Genomic DNA, 24,303 nt, shown 5'->3' on the forward strand with positions numbered 1-24,303 from the left:
CCTCTCCCCGGCAGGGCTGGGGGACGGACCGGTTCCTCCGCTGGCGCGGCGCGGGGCGGTGCCGGCGGCGGCGCTGGGGCGCGATGGCGGCTGTGATGGCGGCGCTGCTGCTGGCGCGGCCCTTCCGCCGCGGCCCCGCCTGCCCGGGGAGGCTGCTCCGGCGGGAGGCGGGCGGCGCGACGTGGGGCCGCGGGGGGCCCGGGGCCCGCCGCGGGGCCGGCGGGAGCGAGGTAGCCGGGCTGCCGCTCTGGGGGGCGGCGGGCGCGGCCGCTCCCAGGGTCTTTTCACGGGCGTGCGGCCGCCGCTCGCCCTCCCCGGGGCCTCTCGGCCGGCGGGGAGGGAGGCGGGTGGAGGGAACAGCGGAGGCCCCGGCATCGCGGGACGTAGCGAAGGGCTGGTTCATTTTTGCAAAAGCTGCGATTCCTGTGCCCGTTTGAAAACCACAAGTTTGCTTCATTTGCTTCTTACCTTGTGTTGGCTCCGTATTTATGGTTTATTTTCAGTCGTGCTCTGTTCATATTTTAAAGCGTAATTGTGAGCCCCTGTTGAAAAAACTTAAAAAAATACCCACTTGATGACGTTGATTTTTTTATGAAGGTTTTTTCTAACTTTCAAAAATCTGTTCAAAATCTGAAATATAACTGGGGCTAGAGACGAGAAAGACTTTTTTAACTCAAGAGTGATGATGTTTATTAATACATATCTCATGATCCCATGCAGGTGCTTAGAAAAAACCTTCAAAGGGGGTTGGCGCTCTCAACAGGGTCCTTTTTGGTTTTTGAAGCTCACAAGCTGATCTTTGGCTTTGCTGAGGTTCACGCAAGCTTCAAAGGTAATATTTTCAAATTTTGAAATACGTAGGTTATTGTAATGCAAAGTTTAAAATTTTTAGTGCCAGAATTATATCGGAAAATGGTGCGATGCTTTTGATTTTCTCCATTAAGACTGCATGCAGTGTGTGTCTATGGCAGGATGCTTTTGAATTTGTTCAGGGTAGCCTTGTAGCAGTTTAACAAGCGATTCTTTCAAGTGTCACTGAAAGCAGATCTAGTAGCTCATGCTGTCTAGGCTATAACACACGCACAAGGTGTATGATACATAACTTGTTGCCCAAGCTTTAAAAAACTTACTGAGACAGATATGGTTGAGTTAGGAATGCAGACCAAACCTTAATCAATTTCTAGAAATCTTCATTAGTTCAGATTTCCAATATGAACACAGTGCAATTTCTGTTTAATCTAGTTGAGCAGCACTGAGACTGCATTTCAAACAAAATTGAGAAATTTTTGTCACACTGAAAAAGGGGAAGAAAAGCCTTGCTTTGCCTACAACAAACAAATAGAACAAGTGATAAAAATGACCTTTTCGAGATCTGAATAAAGATAGTCTCACTACTGGAAGAAAAGTAACATTATCTTGAAAGGGGATATTGTTGCAGACTTAGAACTTGTCTATCACATGGTAAATTTAGGGTTTTTGAGAGTAATCCTAACTGAATGGAGAATGAGCCTAACTGAAATGTATGCTTACTGTGTAGATTAGATAGTAGTTAGTTCAGATAACCTGTTCCTCTGTGTCTTAAAGAGAGGAACACCTTAGATGTTCATGTTTATAGAAATAAAAAAAATCAGACAATAGATTTTTGAATGGATAAGGAACTGTTTCATTTGCTGTAATAGAAGGAGGTTCAGTGAATAGATTTAAGATAGCTACTCAGTCCACAAATAAGACAATTTCCCATGAGGAAAATAAATGACACTACTTAGTTGCCTCTGGTCTTTTTTAGTGCTCTCGCTTGAATCTGGCATTTACATTGCCAAGAAAAGCAATGTTAGTGTGCTTTCTATGCAAGACAAATAGTAGATAAGGATGGAAATAGGAGTAAAAAAGAAATACCTGAAAAATACTCTTAAAGAAATAAAAGTCTAATAATTTATGTAAAACACCTTGTGGGAAATATGTTCAGAAATTTGAGTTTTCAGCATTTAGTCATTAGATACGTTAGTAGTGTTCAGGGAGTCTCAACAAGCAAACATAACGGTTCACTGAAGATAATACTGAAGAGGTACCATGAAGCTAATTGTAGACAAATCCAAAGTCCATGTAGACTGTTATCTTACCATATCTTTGAAATAGTTGATAGAAGGCATTTAGACATGGCAGGGTTAAAAATTATCCAGAATGCTCTCCTAATCTTCAGTGATTTATACTCTAGGATCTTTTTAAGCTGAACAGGAGGCTTTTGTGTTTAGTAGCCTTCAATGTTTTATTTCTTCTATAAGTTAAACTTTGCTGCTGTGAAACATCACTACCATATTCGGTAGATAACTTGAAAAAAGAAAGCTTATAAACACGATTAATTTTTACAAGTCAGGGGACAGAGCTTATGTTTTGACTTAGAAGTTTGATCACGGACCCAGGAGTAATACCAAAGAGACTCAGCGTTTCTTCTTCTCCTGTACAGTTATATAATTCAATAGAATTATCTACCTGCTTCCCTTTGGGTATTTTTTCTCCTAATTCCATCTGTTCTCATGCTAGAGTCCTGTATTGTGTGGTGTTTGATATTTCTGTTTCTGGAATGCTGTTTTATGTACTAGTTACATATTATATTTATTTATATATTATTATATTCAGCCAGGTGTGGAAATCGTACTATCCCATTTCTGTTGTGTTTTGAAATATTCTATATAAAACAAATTCAAGTATCATAAGAACAGTGGGTACTTAGTCCATAAATTGATACTCTAGAAAGCCAGTTCTGATTTTTCAAATTAATTTGGCTTTTAGTATCTTGAACGCATAGAGGTTTCAGTAGATGAAATGTATTTTATGGGGTCGTGTTTGTGAAAATTTTAAGGACTTCAGTCAGAAAACCTTTGAGCAATGTTTCATTTTGGCTTCTTGAGTAAGATAAGGGGACCAACTCAATCTGCAGTCATATTCTGGGAAATCTATGGAACCATATTGAGAATGAATAATATTTCAAAATATTCTTTCATTTTTGTTACTAGATTTAAATTCTGTACATACACTAATGAAGGGGTTTTGTTACTCTTAGGTCTCTACTGCACTTGCCCTCCTGGTCATATTTTTCATACTTTTTTTTTTTTTTTCCTTTTCTGCCGTTTTCACAAGAAAACAAATTGTGTCTAGTAGTCTGATGCATTGAGAAAGACACTTTTGAATGTTAAATCCAAAGCTCTGTTGCTGAAAGCTGTTCTGTAGTTCCCTGAGAGAGGCATGTATTCAGCACTGTTTCTCTTCCTAGCTGTTCATTGTAAATGTAGCTTATCCAGTCCTGCTGTGCGTATAAGTTGTTTGGAATGATGGCCTAAAAAGGAACTACATCATTTGTTCTTTTGTGTTTCAGCTAGGTTGTCTTGCTCTAAAACTGTTTTGTTTATGCTATAATGCCCTAATTACATGTAATTTGTTCTTCTGTTTCCACATTTTTAATTCCTTCTTAAGTGGAAGAAGTTATAGAGCAAGCAGACTACCTGTATGGGAGTGGAGAAACTGAAAAGCTGTATCGGTTGCTGGTTCAGCATAAAAATAGGTACTTGATTGCCTTGAGACATTACTGTGACTTCTTTTCTGTGCTCTTCTGTATCAGTTTTTCAACTAATGTTCTCGTTGTGGTATGCTGGAGAACCTTGCTTTCATCCTTATGTAAGTAGGAAAGAAGGATTCTTGATCTTTTTCATTCTGATGGAAAAATGAACGAAGGCAGCACTGGTAGCTGTAGAAGGTGAGGGTTAACGCTTGAGTTTTTCAGTCCTGCAAAGGAGGCTTTTTTGCTTGTTTGTTTTGTTATTCTACGAATCCTTTAAAATACAATGTGTCTACACATTACTAAATGATCAAAGTGCCTAGAATTCAGGTATTGAAAGTTTTTGAGAGTAACTGTTTCATTTCTTTTTCATTGCTGGCCAGCTGTTTATTCTGTTTTCATTTGTCTCATGTTGGGATTCGAGTCTGAATAAAAAAAGCTCCTTACTCATGTAGCTATGTCTTAACTGCACAAAACATTATTGATAAGCAAACTGGGACAAGCTGTTTAAGGCAAAAGCACAAAACGCATTGCAAGCTGAAGAGTCTATTCTTTTGGAGGAGACAAGGCACCTCACTCCTAAAACATTTCTGGAGGAAATCAACTGTTCAGTTGTTTTCAGTTCTTTTGGTTTTTTTTCCTCATTCTTGCCAGGGGTGCAAGTATAAAGCCTGGGAAGGTAAATGAAGCTCCTAGCCTGTAAGGGACACCATGTCATAAGCAAGGTGTAAGCTTTCTACTAGGCGTATAACAATGCTAATTATTCTGTGAGCAGTTACGATTCCAGTAGCTGTACCTAACAGTTTTGTGACTTGGCTGAAAAACGAGTCTGCTGCTTCTGTGTTACTCTGTTCATTAAAGAAGGGCTGCTGCGCAGCGAGCAGTGACTCAGTTTTATTCCAGATAAGAAAACTGTCTTTTATTGACACCATGAGGTTAGCAGTAACTTGTGTATGCTTTTTAATATTTTTGGATTCTGGTAGTTTTGACTTCAGTATTCCCGTTGGGGGGTGGGGCGGGCAGGAGGGGGAGTTTTATAGCCAGATAGCCAGAACCTCTGAAAGAATTTCTACACTTTAATATTAAAGTCGCTATTAAAATAGTAAGCCAAAATTAAAATGGTAGTTAGGTAAAAGTATAGTAAAGTGCAAGCAGTAGTGTTTCAAAACAATATGTTAACAAAATAATAAAAATTAAAATCCCTTATCTTTGGCTAAGGCATACAATACATCATTTGATATAGTGATATAAATAAATATATAAATGTACAGCTTTATGTCGTGGTGGTATGGCTAATCTATGGTTTTTTCACTGTTATTCTAGGAAGAATTTCATTATTTAGGTACAATTATAGGGAAAAAATACGCGTAATATTCTAAACATTCCTAGTAAACGTGAATATCCTATCAGTGGAATGCTGCAAAAAATGCCATCTAGCTGAGAACAAAGTAGTCCTTGTTTTCCTTCTGATGTGGTAGTGTTGGGTTTTTTAAATCTGCATCTTTTTTGAGAAAACAAAGTCCTTTCCTACAGATATGTTTGCTTCACAGACCAAAATGGCAGAACGAAGGTATCCTCAGTCTATAAGGGAGGGCTTTCATTTGTTGGTTGTTACCTTGGGGTTGTACAGAATGAAAGATGATATGCTGTTGTCTTATCACCCACTTGAGATACCTATTGAAAGACTCGTTTAAGACCTTTGCTTGCTTTGTTTCCATTATTGCTTTGAAACGTTAGTGTTTCTGTTCATAACTAGTGATGACGCAGAGTTGTTATGGCGGCTGGCGCGGGCATCACGAGATTTAGCTCAGCTTAGTAGTACATCTGCAGAGGAGAAAAGACGACTGGCATATGAAGCCCTTGAGTATGCAAAAAAGGCACTTGAAAAAAATGAAGCGAATTTTGCAGCGCACAAGGTGAGCCAAGCAAAATAACAAATCTTGTTCTTTGATTTCTGCCAGTAGAAACTGGAACAAATGTCATTGTGCTGTGTCAGCAAGCTTCAGCATAATTTAACTTTTCCGTTGAGAATGAGTGAGATTTCTAATTCTCCCTAACTTTTTTGTAAGATCAGAGTTCAGACACTTGCAGCTACATTTCCTATACACAGGAAACAGGAACTGGTTAAATGTGTGCAGGACCGTGGAAAGAGATGACTGATCAGGTTGATTACAGCTGAGCTGTAACCAGCTCATCTTTCTCTGATGTAGCCTTAAAAATGTTGTACGTGCCCCCTATTCAGCATGCTGTTTCTGGGCACAACAGGAGCCCTATAGAGTTTCACTGGAAGTACTTCAGGTCTGGCTTCATTCTGCTCTTTTTTTGTTTTGGTGCTGCTTCTCTCACTGGCAGAGAGGTCACAAAGTACAGTCAATTGTGTTGGTGTTTTGGATAAGAAGAGGACATTGATTCCCTTACACATGCAGACCAGCAGGTTGCTCTGATGCTGCCTGAACTGTTCATAACAAATACTTCTTGCTTGTTGTCGTTAGTGGTGGTGGCAGCTGTTCTGTTTTGTTTTTTTTTTTAAATTTCCTATTAATGGCTGTAGTGCTGTATTAAATGTTTTGTGCTTGTTCTTTGAATTACAGTGGTATGGAATTTGCCTCAGTGATGTGGGAGATTTTGAAGGAATCAAGACTAAAATTGGAAATGCCATTGTTATCAAAGAGCACTTCCAGGTAATGTAAACAGTTTTTTGCATACGAACAGCATTAATGTGTCCACTATGTAGATTGTGTAACAGTTGTGAACTATTTTTTGGCAAAAATTTGCAAGTGTACTTCTGTTCAAATCTCCTGGTGACACTTTGTTTTTTGGGTTATTGTGACAGTCCTGAATGGCCCAGCAACAAGAAATACAAATTATCTCTGGCAGTAAACTAACTCCCTATAGAAGAGAGTCCTGAAATAGCTTAAGTGCTTTTGACACCTCTTAGGACTAGATAAAATGTAACTGTGCTATTGAGAAATGGATGCGTGTCCGTGCTTTTAACTGTGGATGTGTAGCAGTAAAGGACAAATACTGGAGAAGATAAAGGACTACTAATTTTATATCACCAGAAATTATATCAAAATCTGAACACACCAAGTCTCATGTGAAACTCTTAATGACCTACTAAACAGAAGTGCTTAGAAATCTGTCAGTGTCTTCAGTTTTTTGGAGCTGAGCCGATTTAGTTGTGCACTGAATAAATACCGTATCGCCTTGAAGTTCTACACCCTGTTAATCTGGTTTAATTAACAGTAGGATAACAAGTTACTTCTTTTAATGTATTTTAATCCAAATGTGTCAGAACAACTTTTTACATCTTGTGTTTTTTTCCCCCCCCTCACTAGAGAGCCATTGAACTGAATCCAAAAGATGCTACAACAATTCATCTTATAGGCATTTGGTAAGGCCTATTTTCAAACAAAAGTTAGCATGTGGCAAAGAAAAATGCCAGAATATAAAATGTCTTATATGAGTTGCAGAAATGCATGGAATAATTCAGTAGCTTGCAATTAGTTGATGCAAACGCGAAAACCTATTGAACGGGTATAGGACGTCATGCCTTGAAAAAGTCTGGCTGTTAATTCTTACACAGTTCAAAAAGATGAAAAATAATTTTTCATTCAATTTGTTTTACTATATGGAACTATTAAAAACTCATTTTGCAGATGTAAGTATGTCTCTGTAGCAGATACCAGAGATGGTGAGTACAACTCATTTTGTTCTACTGGTGTGAATGGAGACAAAACTCAACACTGAACTTACATTGAATTTCAGTGATGGCTGCAACTTAATACAATCTGTGTATAGTGAAAAGCTATCAAAAGTGAGATATGTTCCTAAAATACTTCCATTATTATCTGTCATGATACTGTATTTTAAAGGTTACGTTTAAGTAAAGGCAGCTTATAAATGCATATGCATTAACAAAAATCTCTGAAATTGAATTTACTGCTCAGTGAAATTGGTACTAAAAATTACTGTTACATAGCAGGCGAAGGGACTGGAAGTACAGCTTTCCGTACTAACCAGGGCACTCTGTGGAAGTAGTGTGGTTGAAAGCAGTATCTTTTATGTGTTAGTGAGAGACTCCTGACAGCATTTCTGGTTATTTGTCTGAAAGAGACCAAAGCTGCTACCTTGTTTTACAGGAAGTCTCTACTGTAAGGTTTAGAGATTGAAAATAAGCCAATGTATTTGTAGCTTAAAAAAAATACTAATATTAAAAAAATACTAAAACCCACAGCCACCTTCTCTATATGTTTTTTTTTTCTGGACTCTTGAGTATCAGAGTAAACTACAATCTATTGTTCCGGAGTTTTTTATTAGTTTACAAACTCGCATCCATTTTTCAGCATCCTCCTGTCCTTTCCACATGACCTAACAATTGCAGTAGTCCAGATTTCTCAACAGAAGCATATGCTACCAAATTAATGAGCCTCAAGGTCAGTTTTAAGATAGGAAGCCTGTTCTGGAAAGTACTTACGGCATTGTTCCTAAGGAAAATTAGAAAAGATGATCAGAAATGTGAGATTGTTACTGCTTTTGGCACTAAAATATCCCCATATTGTATATTTAAGTATACTCGTTATTGAATCCTAGAGCGTCTTCATCTGAAACTGGGATTTGGTATCAGCCAATTCTTGAGTATTTTTCTCCTTTCTCTTTCTAGTCTATCCTGGATTGAACCTCTTTTATTGGCATTTCTGATAAGGCACATCTGATGACAAAATTTCAACTCGGTGTATTTCACGCCTTGCCCTCCTCTCCTCTGAACACTTCCATATTTGCATTTATTAATTTTTCACCTCCTCTAGAGTGCTCTACTTTACACAGTGAATAATATTTTTATACTCATTGTGGGAGGGTAATGAAGTGAACAGCATTGTTTAACATTTACACCTGGAATGTTCTACGTATTTGAAATACTTAACAAATGTTTAATCCTTTCAGCATCTCTAAGATAGGTGGCTGATTACCTTTGTTATTTAGTAGATAGGACAACAGCGTAGAATGGCCTAGCCTAGAACACAGTAGTCTGATTCTTGGGTTTATTTTCATTCTTATAGATCAGAGTCTTTCAGGAACATACTGCAGATCTGCTTTATATTAAGTTGAGAAAAACAAGGTAGTGCTGAGGTAAGGCAATGGCAGTACTCAGTTGTGCCCTGTTTTTGCAAATATATTCGAACAACATCAAATACACATAAATTGTTAAAATCATTCAAGCTGAAAAGCTGTCTCACGGTTAATAACTGTCTCCAGTTTTGTCTAATGTAATAGCAGTTCCCAGTGAAAGACACACCAAAACTTCTTTAGCAGAGCTACGCAGCAACTTCAAACATCTTGTTATTTTGTTGTACAGTTGTAAGAACTTGCTCATAGAACTTGCAGTGTGGCTGGAATTGTTGTGACTCTTGGAAACAACAATTATGACGTCCAACATACGAGAATGTTACTTGAAAACGAGAGAAAAATGTGAAGGGTATATAGAAATGTTTCTTTTTGCTCCAGGTGTTACTCCTTTGCTGAAATGCCGTGGTACCAAAGAAAAATAGCTGCAACGCTATTTGCCACACCACCAACCTCCACATTTCAAGAGGTACAATATGAAAATGTTTCACAGATTATTATTCCCCCCCAAAGCTGCTGATATACTTTTACTAATTTTCCTGACAAAGCTGACCTCTGCTTATGGAATAAGCATGGACTTGTGAGTTTACAACTTCATAAATAAAATGAGAATGTAACAGGAGAGTGAGGGATATCTAAAAACAGGAAAATCTTTTAAGTTTTTCAGCTGTAGCACACACAGAATAGTGAAAATTATTTCATGTGGTTTGTGCAGCAGAAAATAACAAGCTATATGTAACTTAGTTTGTATTTACTATTAGGATCTGTTGCAGATAACTGTCTACTAGTTCCAGTGCTGATGATTTTTCTTGTGGTGTTATACCATGTACTTATTTGACAGACTAGTAGAATTTTTCCCTTTATATTAAATGCAAAAAACAACAGCTTGCTGTTGTGTGGATTTTTTCAGTTGAAAGTATTTTTGTTCATCCTTGCTGTGAAACTTCCTGCTGTCGTACAACCTAAATGTCCAGATGTGTATCTTCTAGGGTGTCTAAGGTGTCTAACACAGTATGCATCTTATTTAAACCTTTGTACATATATGGAAACTTGAAAATTAAATTGGTAATAGGAGAGTTTGCTGCAGCTGTTATAATCTCTGATTGTTTAGATCAACCAATAACTGGCCCTCTATGTTTTGGTTTTTTAAGGTGGGGCGGGCAGGAGTTGCTAGAAAGTAATTGTAGAAGGCTGCTTGCTGTTACACAGAAAGCAATTTAAGCTCTGATTGAGAAAGAAATAAAACTTTTTAAGGGAATGTCAAGCTTGTAAGTTTTGCTGAAAATCAGTTTTGGAGGAATACAAAGTGTCGGCCAGGATTTTGAATACTGCAGAATCATGCCAGTCCCAGCATCGAGTTCTGTAGCACTTAAAAGCGGCTGAAGAAGCAAACTTGTCCCAGAACCTGTAGTTGAGCCGTACTGGTAAGACTTCTGCAGTTCCAGTACAAAATCTGTTTTGTAGATACATCCATGCTTTAAGTTTTCTGACAGCTTTTTCCCTCCAGCTAGTAACACCAGGAAGAGGTAGGAATGGACTGAAATTTCTGATGTGCAGGATCAGAAACTAGTTGAAAAATGTGTGTGGATTTCATAAAGGTTTCTTCTCAAGTAAGAGGATACTAACTGGTGCTCTGTAGGAATCGGTTCTCCCTGAAGTATTTGTCAACATTAATGACCTGAATCATAAGATTTGTTTCATCTATTAAATTTATACATGAGAACTGGCCTGGGGAAACTGCAGATACGCTGGATGGTAGAAATACAGTTCAAAATGATTTTGACAAGTTGAAGACTGGAAAAACCCGATCCAATTTGCTAGGGATAAATAGGAGGTACTGTACTTGGGGAGGAAGTGGCAGGGGAATAGTTGGGTCAGTACTAGTTCTGTTGAGAAGATGGCAAATCCGATTACATTGAATTGGAACCGTCAGTAGCATGCTGAATTAATAAAAATGAGATCATGGACAGGAAGTCCTTCAGCTATGTTAAGCATGCACATAAGGCTTTAGTTTGACTACTGTGTTCAGTTTATTCTCCGTTTTAAAGAAGACAACCTTATCTTTTGCAGGCTCTTCGTTACTTTCACATGGCAGAGGAAGGTAATACTTCTAGCTTTTTTTGGACAGACTAGTATCTTTTATGACTGATGACTTGCAATAAACCTCTAGCTTTCGGTATTATCTTAATAGCATATGATCTGCTGATAACCATATCAGCTTGCTGTGCTAGTCAACACACTGGACTGTTACATTGGACTGTTTCATCAGAGATACTCAAAGTATGTTACACGCTTACTATCATCACTTCGAGTGTAATGTGAGGGTTTTTTCGGATTAAGTATTAAAGGGAAATTTGTACCCTATTTAGTAACAAAGTACTCTTCCCCAAGTCATTCAACTGGAATGCAGGGAGAAGAAGCAAGAAAGGGAATTGTATGTTACTTTTTCTAAATTTTCTTACAGTTCAAAAGTCCTCTCTGTTCTAAATAGAACAACAGAGAAAGCACATTTTTTAAATTATTTCAGAAGCTATTTGGATCAGAGTGGCCATCTAACTGGCAGTAAAACTGTCCACACGGAAAAGAAAATATGGACCTATTATTTCTCCAAGAGAGAAGCCATAAGCAAAACTGACTGGCTGAAAGGAAGACAAGGGAAGACGGTGTCCCATGAAAGATTTGTATATAGTTAGATCAGTGAATTTTAAAGGGGAAGTTCATTGTGTATCTTCCCCTGGCTGTCAAGTAATGCAGCTGTGAACTGGAATGGTGGACTTAATCTCAAAATTTGCCTCCAAAACACCTTCATATATTTTGAATCCTGACCTTTGATCCAGCAGCAGAGAAAGCTTGTGCTATAAGTATGAACAGTAGGAAGACTAGTTAATGATTGATAGACAAAGCTTGCTTTATAAAAGCAACTTCTTAAATCTCTCCTTAGAAAAAGTTCAGTGCAGGTACAAACAGTTTCAGGTTTTCTTCCTGCGTAGCAAAAGCTAACGCCTGTATGTGCGTGGCCTGAAGCTAGGAAATGTGCCCTTATTTCCTTGCCTGTACTTGCTACGCTGGTTGCATTGCCCCTTGCACCTACTAGGTCCAGCAAAGCACAGAATCTGCAAAGCAAAGCTGTTATGCATTACGCTCACTGCTTTGCTCTTTGTGAGGAATCTAGTTTCATTTAGTGTATCAACTAAAATGCTGCTAGCTAATGGAACTGTATGAGACCAAAATCTAGCAAGTAAAAGTTTTACCTTGGCTTCCTTCTGATCCAAAGCCAAAATACTATTCATCTTTTCTGAAATAAGTGTTTGAAGGAGTGACACGATATCATGGCTTCGACGGTATGCTGCTCGTTCTCATTTAAAGCTTTCCTCCCGTCTCTATACAGCTGACCCAAATTTCTACAGCAAAAATTTGCTCTTTTTGGGGAAGACGTACTTGAAGTTAAACAATAAAAAGATGGCTCTTCTGTGGTTAAGCAAAGCGAAGGAGTATCCTGCACATACAGAAGAGGACAAACAGGTAGGAAGTTAAGAACTGTCGTAGTACAATTCTATCCTGCAACCAACATGTGTGACATCATGGCAGTGTAATGTTTTACAAAGTTAACTCAGTAAATTGTAGTTCAGCACCTATGTTCCAGGATCACATCCAGACACCGAAAAATTCTAGTGTCTTGGTAACTGCCTCTGAACACAGTGGTTGGAAATACTCTGTTTATAATGAAGAAGTGTTACGCTTTCTTCTTCATGATGTTTTTGTAGTGCCAACAACAACCCACCCTCAACTGTGGTGCTGAAGTTAAGGCAGGCACCCGAGCTCACCTATGTCTATGTGAGCACAGATTCACTTTTCATATGCCTAAAACTGTAAAGGTAGAAATCGTATTTTGGAAGAGCTAAAATCCACGTGAACAGGAGAAAGAAAAAAGCAGAGATGTATCAAAAACTTGCTAGATCCATAAAACTTAACATTGCAGCCCTTTCCAGGCCCCTAGGGAGAGATTCAGACTACCTGAATTGAGACAAATGAAGTAACGTGTCTTTGACAGCAAATCTCCAACGCTAGGTGACATGAGGCACTTAATTACCCTTTTGAACTGCTCCGAAGGATCCTGGTTTGGACGGGTAGGCATCTGCTTCCTACCTCAGCACATCCAGAGTACTTCCAGGAGGGTAATCCATTAGACTTGTTCAGACCCAATACTGCATTGAGTATAGACCACAGCAATTGCAGTTACATTTCATAAACAATCCCGTTAGCATCAGGACTAACAAAGCCTGATTTCCAATTGCTTTTTCTTATGGTTGATTGACCTTTAATTCATTTAGCATTAAGCTGCAGTGTGAGATCATGCTTTAACTGGTACGGAAAACATCCAAATGTGTTGTGACATTCCAAATGTCCTAATTGTAAGAAATGCTTTGGTAGGATTTTGCAGTTCACAGCTCAGAAAAAAACATGACTCGGGTTTCCCTCTGTAGATTCTCTAGTAAGGCTCAAACTGTTTCTCCCAAAAGCGAGCTCCTTCAGTAACATCTTTCAGTAGAAATAGGAGTAAGGGTTCCATTCCTCCACTGCTTTGCAAAATGTATAGGAATTCAGTAGCCTAAAGGAGCAGCGGTCGCAGGTATGTATGAAATCGGTTGGTTCTTCTGACAGTTGTTAGGAGCTGGAGGCACACGCGAAACCAGCGATCACAAAAGCTTGCCTTTCTTTAGAAACCACGCAAGAGGAGTCGGGGGGGGTTTTGTGCAGTAGCCAAGTTGTTGAATGGCTTATCTATCTGCCGCAGCCGCGCTTGGCCGCCTGGTACAAACATCTACGTCCTTGCCCCCAGAAGGGTGCAGAGCTGCTGCACCGAGAGGCGGTATTGTCACCATCCTCTGGGTGAATGCGTAAAATGCAAAATTTATGGGGGACTAACTTGGTAGTCCAGTAAGAAGAAAACTGGCCTGTGCAGAGAAGTTGGCATTCGTGTCTCTGCGTGTAGCAGAGGTAGGCATAAGTAGGTTTTTCTGAACATTTTTTACCTCTGAGTATCTGCAGTATCTGGCTTACGTCGTCTGCACTGCTTGCGCTGTCAAGGCCAGAAGTTTGTTGGGTTGTTTTGTTTTGTTTTGTTTGTTTTTAATATAGATGTTAGAGGTCATACTCAAATTTTATTAGGTCTTACCTAGACTCCCTAAGGGCAAAGGGAGTCTCGGAAACAGGCTTCTCGCGCTTCCTTAGCTGCTGTCCAGAGTTTTGAAAACCCTAAGTTGGGTGTGGTCAGAAACGGGACAACTTACTACATACTACTACTGGACTACAGCAAATCAAGAGCTAATCATGTGCATTCCACCCAAATAAACTTACTATATATCGTAAGTGAATGATGCTGAAGGCACTGCCTTAAGTGGTTTTATTCCCATTTATGTTTCAAGTGTTGAGCATCTTGAACTACAGAACAAGGACTAGTCTTAGGAGGGTTCTGAATTTACAGAAGTGTGGTGAAACGTTTGGGTGCTTGCATGGTAAGTTCTGCTAGGAGAGCCTAAACTACCTGGCACTGTTGTGTTATGAGTGTATTTATTTCTTTCAGGTACAGAAAGAAGCTTTGGAGTTGCTTAATTCTATATAACGAGAAACAAGATACTAGGAATTCAGTGCCTCAGGTTTGAGCAGCATAGGAAAAAGACCCTAAATAGTACTTTGGTTTACTGAAGCCTATAATAAAAGTATAACCTAAACCTGCTATCTCCATCTCGTTTCAATTAAACTGTCAACTAGCAGCTCTGTTTCACGACGTGATCCTGTCTGGTGATTCACATGGGAATAAAGGGCTTCATGGACACGCAGGGTGTAGGTTGGAGGGGCAAGGCTGGGACAGTGCTTGTGCAGGTTTTTAATTACGTTTTATACCGTTCAGCTACAAGTTACGTATGAGGAATAGTAAGATACATGACTAGCGTAACTTTAAAGGAAGTACAGGGCCATGACGTAATGATAAACGTGCAGTTTTTCCTAGAGCATTCTCCTTCTCTGGGGTTCAGCGGCCTCAAGGGTAATACATGTTCACATTAGATGCTCCTACAGATTTCTCATTAAGGCTGCACAAGCAATCTTAAGTCCAGTAGGCTTACGTGCTAGTGTTTGACTTTGCAAAAAGTGCTGTGGTTTAAAAAAAAAAAAAAAAAACAAACTGAAGTAGGGAACACCTAAGAAAATCCTCCTGTGGGTGATGGGAGCAGCGTTCTGTGAAACACGAGTACTTATTTGCACATTGAGCGGCTGTGAGTTCTGAGGACTGAGTAGCTGCACAATGTTTCCTTCCCCTAGACGATGATGACGGGAGGAGTGCTTACTCCCAGTACGTTAGAAGGGAACTACAATTTGGAAGCACATAGACTTCTGTTTGTAGAGATAAAGTAAAACTTTCTTTTTGTTCTTGCCACTATTTTAGCAGGAACTTTCACCATAAAAATAAATTAACCTAGGTTAGATATCTGGCACAGAAAATATTTACAGACTTTCCAAACAATATTACCAGAAGAAATATTACAGTATTTCTGATTACCCAACAGAAAAAGAGGACCAGATAATGAAAAATGGTGAACAATCAAATACGCATAGTATTGCCAGTAGGTGGTCTAACAGTCTAGAACAAATTGACTACAAATACTTAGCGTTTGCTTTAATAGAAAAGGATTTGCAATCTATAGGAGAAAGATGAAGAAGGGCATACATTGCTTAGACTAACAAACCAAGCCTGTGCCAAGTCAGTAGTAAAAATCCACAGCCGAGAGACAATCTAGATCTGTAACCTAGCCTCAGATCACAAAACTAGTGGAAAAGATGGTTTTCTCCACTACAGTAAAGTAATTCTTATTTTTCTATTAGTAGAGCAGCAAAATGAAGTCTTCGCTATGTCAAAGTCCCGGGGCGGATGCCATGTAGTGTTTCAGAGAGATTCTTCAAATTTTCTGTATTCCTACACTACAAAAACATCTGCCATGCATAAAACTGCTTCTAGTAGCTTTGCGGCAGAGGCACCTTACTTCCGTGCCTTTGCTGCTGCAGAAAACGGCGCCTGCAGGAAGGGGGAGGCTATGCAGGTACCAGGGAGAGAGCCTGGAGTGCTTAGGGAAGAGCAGCCGCGCTGCTTGCAGGAAGAAAGGAACAAACGGAACCCGTGAACTACACAGCGGCTCCTTCGGGAGTGTTCCCTCACTGGTTCCCTCGTCTCCCCTCCAGCATTTGCTGCCTTTTCTCTCTTCGCTGTCTTCCCTCCTGCAAGTACAGCTGAATTATGGGGAATGCAAATGGGAAAAGAAGTTGTTACAATGCAGCATTGCTGAAATTCCCAGAAAGTCCAAGATAACTGTGCGCACGCATGCACAAGTCTATAAATAGGTTTTTTTTCTCTTAAGAGCCGTGGTTTCAGTCAGTCCTTTGAAACCAATTAAGAGATCATATACATGTACAGAAGGCCACTGGGTTTGTCTTTTTCCTTGCTTACTAACCCTTACCCACAGGAAAAACTGCAGTTATGAGACAGCTAAAATTATTAAAACAATAAAGCAACTACATTCTCGCGATGTGCTGTCTTTTTTATTATTATTTTGTTCACTTAGTCACAGATTCACAAAATTCAGCAGTTGGTAGTGGGTCACCAAGCCATTCATTAGTGCAAATTCATGAAGGTCAACTCTACGACATTTAGCCCTCTTAATTGTCCTCTAGGCAAGCCACGCACCCTTCTGTTGCCCGGCCTTTGACGTGCTCCCCCCGTCAAAGCTTCCTCCGTTCTAACCAGCATAAGTCATAATTTAAGTGGATTTGCACTTGAAATTAATTTAATGCTGTGTTTATGAAAATGGTTTTGCAGAAGACATTTGGTGGAGTATGAAAAACCCTCAAAGTGGTGGGAAGTTCTGAAACTCTTACAGAAAGTTCCTGTAAGACAGCAGTCTATCGGGCCTGTTGCACTACCGGTGTTACCGAAACTATGTACAGGCTAACCGCTCCACAGTACGCCGTGCATAGTGAATACAAAGCCTCGAGAGAATCCAATATGTAGAAAAATAAAATTTTGGAAGAATTCGGTTGCTGTATTGGAAAGATACATGAACAGATATAGCTATTTTTTCTGCATGTACACTTTTAACAGTGCAATATGATGTTACAGAAGTGTTTTTAATCATGTTCTAAGAAATCATTTTCATGTGTGTACAAAATTCTGTATAAGTTAAATGTAATGGAATTTACAGTTAATATTTAAAGCATAATACAAATGGTAATTTTAAACATGTTTTTACTCTATAATAAGGAAGCACAGTTTGCTAAAAGTAGCATTTAATATAATTCACATGAATAACGTGTTACCTTTTTTTTTTTTAAAACACATCTTTGCAGTTCAGCAAATGCCCTCAATGCCAATAAAACTAATTTTAAAATGGCTTTATATTATTGTGCACTTAGGACAAACTTGACCTACATAAAAGAATGACAGGTTTTAGACATACTTCCTTAATTCAGGTACATCGGAATCTCTGTAAGAACTTAAGAGGAATGAGAGTGTTTAACACTTAAGAATATTTTTATCTGTGCAAAGCTTATGTAACTTTCATTTCATTTGGGTTTACTAGACCCGATAACTGAAACCGAACATGAACATAGAAAGCAGCAAAGTTCACATTACCTTTTGTATACCCTTATAGTTCAGTTTACATTAATATACTCTACAAAGTTGTAAAAAGGACATTACGGATTGAAAAGGGAAGCAAAAACCAACAAAAAAAAAGAAACCTGTAAGACACCAGACCAAGGAGAGAATGTGTAATATTTTCTCTTTTATTATTTTTTCTTTGAAGATTACCTAACATCCTCGTGGTAATAACCCAAGGTAATATGTAAACAAATTTCAATGCTGCTCAAATGAATTAAAATATTCTGTTCAGCTCCTACAGTAAGTCAGAACAGTGGCACCAATTCCTTTCAACATTAAATCACATTCACCTTATTGTACGTGACTCTTGTGCAAGTAGTAAAGGCTTTATTCATGACCTTGGCTACATCAGTAGAGAGGGATGTATCAGCTATTTACGTATTTAAAAAAATTAAACTGACAGAACAACATATTCCGTCATCTCAAATACCAGCAGCATCTTTCTACATATTTAGGATACGTTTGGCCTAAGCCTTTAACAACTTTTAGAACAGCCATGCAATAAAACAAACTTGGAGATGTTTCTTAAGAGAGAACACAGAGCAGTTTAAACATTTTTCTGAATAGTAAAGCCAAGATAAAGCAAATCCAGGCCCTTTTAAATGGCTGCAACTTTTCATACACTTAAAGCTCTATAAAACTAGAGCCTATTAGTATATATATTTTTTTTTTTATATATATATTTTAAATAAGTCTCTTGTCTGCTTTCAAAATTTATGAGGGGTTTTTCTGGTCTTTTGGAAGGGCAATAAATAAAAGTAGAAAAGGCTGAACTGTTTTGCATATCTTTGTGGAAGAACAGAGAACAATTATACTTTTAGAGTTCCAGAAAGGTCACTGTACAGAACAAAAAGCTTATATACAATTAAGTGTGCAATTTTAGTTGGCTGGGCCTTTTATTATGCAAGATCTCCTTCTTGACTAGAAGCCACTTCTACTCTTGACCAAATCCCTCTGTTTCTTCAATGGCAAAGAGCAGCTTCTCTTTCAGTTGTTCATAGCTTTTATATGGTGGCAAATCCAAACGATTAAAACTGAGCAGAAAAAAAAAAAATTTTGTTAAATTTATCTAAATCCCATGTAGAACACTACAGAACTCGGCTGCTATAGTAGAAGTTAAAAATGTTCTGATCTAACAATTAGAAATGAAGAAATAGCAATCGGTGCAATCTCACGGCCTTGACATTTCTATGAGCAGTAAAAACAGACAAAGCTTGAGAGGGATACTTTAAGAAACAAAAGACTGTTACCAGATTAAAAAAAAAGAACCTTTGAAGACTAAAGACAGCCCAAGATACAGAGAACTATAATACTCAGAAAAGGAAATGTTCACCATGAAGTTTAATATCACCCTAGTTTGATGCATCTCCAAATGCCAGCAAGAGCATGAAAAAGCTGAATTTTTCTCCTTCCTATGCATGCCTGGATACAGGGGTTTTTTTTCTCCTCTAAACTTTGCCCTAAAAGGCTTCTGCCAAAATTCTGTTTCATTCCATGTCTTCCCCAAAATTATCTTAGACAAAGAAGGATGTTTAACTCTTGCAATCATCACTTGAAAAAACAGCACCAGTGGAGAAAATGGTAAAATGGAGGATTCCCTGAAGTAGTTTAAAAGTATGATGAATATTATTGTCTCAACGTTGCCAAAGGAAGGCAACATTGTGTCCATTTTGCACACAGTATATACGGGAAACTGATCTGTGCACCTGTTGCACCCGTCTGGCACAGGAATGCCAAGCCAATAATAGTCTGAAGCCTGGCAGGAAAAAGTATCTCCATTCTTGGCTAAGCATCCTTGTTTTGAATGTTTGCTGTGATTTCTTTCACACTACTTTTTCTCATGACTATACACTTATCTTTTATAATGTTACTGTACAATAAGTGTATCTAATAACTGTATATACTTAATGCCAACATGACTTTTGTTCAGTTATTTAATATTCTCTAAAATAAAGAGTTAGGGAAACACCTCTCAGTTCTATGCAAGAAGGATGATATCACACCTCTGATTGATAGAACTGATACTGACAAACTGTGTACAGTGCAGTAGAAAAATTTAAGAATAGGGCAACCAAAAAAGTTTTCAAAACTGGCATATCGGAGCAATCAAAGCAGCTGAAGATGGAGATAGAGAACTGATTCAAATTAGACTTCATTTGATTTGGTAAATGCAAGACCAGAAGAGAGAACCACTAAAGGTACAGAAAGTTTACATGTGAAAACTCACCAAGTGTGACTTCTTGGTAACCAGGTTTCCTTACCAACTTTTTCAATGCAGAATTTCTGAGGACCATTACTTCCTAGAAAAGAAGATTAAAAAAAGTGTAATCTGTTCCTTTTAAGTAGCACACATGCTACATACTTGACATAAGACACAAATCAGATACAGCAGACAGAGCTCATTAGGTGCTACTCAACGTTGCATGAATATGAACATTCTTCTCATAGAAATGAGCTAATTTCATAGTAATTTATAAATGTATTAATGGGTTTTCTGATATAAAAAGCCCTTCTAGATCCAAGCTGATGAACATGAAGTTCCTGCTATCCGTACACTTGCAGCATGGTTCACCTGCAAATGGAACAGTTACAGTATAAAAGTTTTGGTCACCTTTTACTTACCCATAAGTTCAGCAAATCCACCCAGTGGTAATCTGCAAGTGCCAGTGACAAACTGCAGAAGTCGCATGCGAACTTCGTTGTCTGTTTCTTTTACAAACTAGGCACAGAAATTCAAATTACTTAACATAAATCTTTAACATAGCTGGAGAAAAACAAACACCCCACGAGATTGTTGAAAAAAGTATAATTCCATTGAAAAAGACACCACCTTGAGAACAGTTTAACTTTCTTGATTTCAGCAAAATTGGGTGGAGGGAGAAGACAGTGATTTCAGATTATATGCACTGTCGACCGTTACAACGTGAAGGCTGGGAACAGCAAATAAGAAGAAATTTTATCTATTTTATTCTACACTAAAATATAAATCATGCCAATGCTTTATATGAAGACTATTGCCATTTTGATTAAACACAGCAATAGCCTAGCCACAGGCTCTGGGTATTTCATGACTGAAGCATTCCCTGCATGTGGCAGTCTCAGCAAGAGGAAACACCATCCCTAACAGCTGCATCACTTTGTAAGGAAATTCACTGGGAAAGGGAAGAGGAAGAAAAGAGAGGGGAGACAGAGAACATCTCAGTAAGAGAGGGGGCATTGATACAACTAGAATTTTGACTCAGAAAAAATGAATAGTTTTGTTCTATAAATGTTGAAACCATATCCAAGTTATATGAACTTCTGGTTAAGATTCTTTCAGTATCAAGCTTCTTTAAAAGAGATCGTATCATCAGATTTTACATTATTCTGACAATATAAATAAGCTGGGAAATAATTGATTTGCATCATTTTCTTATAGGAACTTTGTCAAAAGCATCTCTAAAATGGTGATTTATCACAAGACAGGAACTGCCTAGCTGTGACTTCTGTTTAGGGAAATTCATAGAAACTGGGAGCCTGTATAGCATTTTTGGAGGTTCTTTTCTGAAAATAATTCTTAGCCAACTTCATTAAAATGTGAGTTATAATCAGTCAGTGCTAGAATGGCACAGTTAACATGACAATAATCATAATCATAAATAATCATAAATAATATGTGGCATTTCAGATGTACAGGTGTACTACATATAAGAACATTCAGAAGGTAGATCACTGCTAAGAATACAAAAAACTCTATCGTTGTATAATCAGTAAGAAGGACAAGATATAGAAAAAGTATTCATGATGCAGCCATCCAAATGTAATGTGGGTATCTATCTGCCATTTCCCACCCTAAGAACCAGTAATCCTCGTTCCCTTCTCTGAAAAGAAAAAAGAAAGGAAGCAGCAAGAACCTTCATTCAGATGGCATCCCTCCACTCCACGTCATTTGTGTTACAGAACAAAACAAAATCTAAAGCCAGAAATTTCACTGATCAACATACCTGCCAGAACCATATGATCTGCTTGCTATTCCTTGTATAATGACGATAAACAGTGTTCCTCTGCCAGTCTGCTAAATCAACTTCTTGCATACCACAGAGCATGACCTAGAAAGGAAAATGATTACTTGACAATAGACATGTCTACACAAATAAATTAATTTTCTATCTTGTATGAGACACACTAACAAAAATGGAAGTTCTTGCTCCCCAAAAAGGACTAGTATTTTTTTTCATTTTACTCCACAGTTAGATTTTCCTTTATCTTAAGTTTACAGAACTCCTCCAAAATGGTTTATGTATTTCAGGGGTCTGAAAGTCTGCATACCAGAAACTTAGTTTCTTCCGACTAATAATTCAGTAATAAAAGATATTACCTTTCCCATAAAAGGAAATTTTATATTAAAGAGGATACTACCTATCCTAACCTTGCCTCATATTCCAAGATGATGATTGCATTGCTGCTACTACTATTAAAGATAAAACACACTGCAAAGTGTAAGTCTGCAAAGTATTCATTATGAGAGGCAATGAAAGCTGAAAGTGCTAAAGGCAAAGCCTCCTAGAAAACTGAACACTAAATAAGAAAGATCAAAGTCCTTTCTCAGGAAAAACTCCACTTTAACTTAAGAAGCTTTCAGAACACTGCTCATTATATACAGGGAACCTTGGCAGGTCTCACAGAAATAAATAAGCTTAGCGCTAGAGAGTCTTTTGTCCCTGCTCCAAATCACAACTCCAACAGTGAACATAGGTCAGGCTGACTGTTAAGTAAACATGGTGCACACAAGCGACTCCTGTTATCAGCCCTTGGGTTACATATTGAGGATCTGCAAAATTTAGTTGCAAACCCTGTTCGTTCCTCCAACTTTCTGTCCTTAAATGGAATAACCCTAGAACCTATCCCAGACTATGTCTGTGAAACTAAGCGATCACTATACACCAAAATCAACTTCAGTGTCATCTGTTACAAGGTAATTCTACCCATCTACCAGAGGGAAAAGTTTTCTATGACTAATAGATCCATCTGTGACCTCACATTCTGATCCTTTCACAGAAACTTGCAAAACACATTTTAATACTGAGGATGGAATCTAAAATTCCCAACTGCTGAACACAACAAAACATCAATTCAATAGATATTGGCTTTTCACCATGATTTACCCCCACTGCTCCTATTAAATTCTCCATGTTCCAGAAGCTATCAAATGCAGCATGCCACAGATGAGAGATTCAAGCTGACCTATCCATTGAATCGTTCTGTTGTATTACCTTTGCAAAAGGTAAAAATGTTGAACAGAAAACCTCACCTCCAGCTCCTTTTCATCAAAATAGTGTAGCCACTGTAGAGGAACAACTTCATTAAAACCATCAAGAAAAGCTTTGGTTTGTTCTCTAACTCCCCGAGAAAATCGCCACTCAGCCATTAGCCTGGGATGGAAAAAACCACACATAAATTAAACATCAATTAGCACTCAACATGAAGAAGTTCAAACATATATGATTGCGTGTCTGTGTTCCCATGAGGTAACGCTCCCTCCAATTTTACTTTCTTACACTGTATGATTCCATAGACTATAAGGGACCTACTATACTAATATTATCACAAATCTCCAAACTCAGACAACAGTAAAAGTTGGATTACCATTCTAGTTACAAAAAAAATTAGTATTATTATTAACCTTTCAGGAATCAAAATTCTGCAGCCTTTTCATGAAAATAATGCTATTCAGGCATTATGATTTTGTTATGGCAAAATTTGCTTTAGCTTAAAAAGTGCATAATCCCAGTGTTTCAATGGTAGAAAAGAAAAATTTCCACTGATTTTAAAATATTCTGTTCTTGAGCAAAAAACACCATGTAGGCAGAGAATAATAAGAAATACTGTTGCTTATAATACCTATAACTATGGTTGCCCAATACGTTCAGCATAAGACTATTCCCAGCTTGAACAAAGAGTAGTCATTTTCTGGTTTGAGCTTCTGATTTATGCTAAGATTTGGAGGAAGAGGTAATGTTTTTTAAGTTTCAACTAAAATGGTCAAGCCACTTCTGAATTAGAAAAAAAAAAAAAGACAATAAATACATATACATACTATAGAAACTATTTCACTGAGAAACTAAAGACTGGTAATTTAAGTGGAAACTTTATGTGCAGCACTGGACGTACACTGTATCACAGAAAAGGATCTGTGTACATTTGCTTTTGAGATCACTCTGAATAGATGGATCAGAAATACAGGTTCAGAAAAAGAAAGGCAGTGATAAGATTAGGAGAGAAGCAGGAAAGAGCAGCATAACAGAACAAAGAGAAAAAACAGTTTAAGTCACACCACGTTATACACCATTCTGAATTTTAGTTTCCAGTGTGACAGCAAAGTTCTGAACAATTTTGAAATCCTCTGTCAAATATGTGTCTTCCCTCCACCTGGATTTGTTACCTGGAGTTACTGAAAATAGGTTTGCTCATTTTCAGTTTCACCTGTTCTCTCATTATACGTGTAATAACAAACAAGACAGGTCATCTCTCTATCAGGTGTTCTCTTTTTTTGGAGGGTGGGGGGGTGGGGAGGGGTGCAGGAGAGGGAAGAGGGGAATAGGACAGATCAAAATGTACCAAGAGATTATGTGTACCGAGATACCAAAATGTACCAAGATACCATTTCAATAATAGTCCCAAGAATTACATAATGAAAGAAAAAAAAAAAAAAAAATCATATACTGTGTCAAAAAAGACTAGAGCAACAGAAGACATATGGAACACTTTTTTTCAACATCTACACCTTCCTACCCAATATATTCTTCTTTGTTCTCCTCAGTCACCAAGATATTTGAACCTCCTGATTTCAGCTCATGTGAGGTTACTTTTCCTAAGAGCTCCATATCCACACAAAAGTACATTTCCAAGTTACACTCTTCGATGTTATTATCCCTGA

At 38.1% G+C, this 24,303-nt stretch overlaps 3 protein-coding genes across 10 annotated transcripts in view; 1 reads left to right on the top strand and 2 right to left on the bottom strand.

Moving 5' to 3' along the window:
* Positions 1 to 102, bottom strand: part of CPNE3 (copine 3) — a 33,047-nt gene extending 32,945 nt beyond the window's left edge. Inside the window, exon 1 of the mRNA XM_082319914.1 lies at positions 30 to 102. The gene's annotated coding sequence lies outside the window, so the exon portion shown is untranslated. The remainder of the gene's footprint in view (positions 1 to 29) is intronic.
* On the top strand, positions 34 to 17,373 carry RMDN1 (regulator of microtubule dynamics 1). Of its 2 annotated transcripts, none has more exons than XM_082319950.1 (10): positions 34 to 230; positions 721 to 832; positions 3,472 to 3,559; positions 5,310 to 5,469; positions 6,145 to 6,234; positions 6,892 to 6,947; positions 9,059 to 9,146; positions 10,748 to 10,778; positions 12,066 to 12,199; positions 16,548 to 17,373. In XM_082319950.1, the coding sequence occupies exons 1-10, from the start codon at positions 84 to 86 to the stop codon at positions 16,566 to 16,568; spliced, it is 927 nt and encodes a 308-aa protein (XP_082176076.1). In that variant the 5' UTR covers positions 34 to 83; the 3' UTR covers positions 16,569 to 17,373. The 2 variants fall into 2 exon arrangements, with proteins under 2 accessions (XP_082176076.1, XP_082176075.1); XM_082319949.1 differs by lacking the exon at positions 16,548 to 17,373 and adding an exon at positions 14,262 to 14,409.
* A 118-nt stretch (positions 17,374 to 17,491) lies between these two features.
* Positions 17,492 to 24,303, bottom strand: part of WWP1 (WW domain containing E3 ubiquitin protein ligase 1) — a 65,862-nt gene continuing 59,050 nt past the window's right edge. For all 7 annotated transcript variants that reach the window (XM_082319853.1, XM_082319851.1, XM_082319850.1 and 4 more), the window contains 6 exons: positions 24,159 to 24,299; positions 22,678 to 22,798; positions 21,371 to 21,475; positions 20,010 to 20,106; positions 19,615 to 19,687; positions 17,492 to 18,421 (listed from right to left, as the gene is read on the bottom strand). In XM_082319853.1, coding sequence (XP_082175979.1) covers positions 18,322 to 18,421; positions 19,615 to 19,687; positions 20,010 to 20,106; positions 21,371 to 21,475; positions 22,678 to 22,798; positions 24,159 to 24,299 — 637 coding nt within the window. In that variant the 3' untranslated portion in view covers positions 17,492 to 18,321. The remainder of the gene's footprint in view (positions 18,422 to 19,614; positions 19,688 to 20,009; positions 20,107 to 21,370; positions 21,476 to 22,677; positions 22,799 to 24,158; positions 24,300 to 24,303) is intronic.

This window comes from Platalea leucorodia, assembly GCF_965183815.1.
Source record: "Platalea leucorodia genome assembly, chromosome: 1".
NCBI lineage: Eukaryota > Metazoa > Chordata > Aves > Pelecaniformes > Threskiornithidae > Platalea > Platalea leucorodia.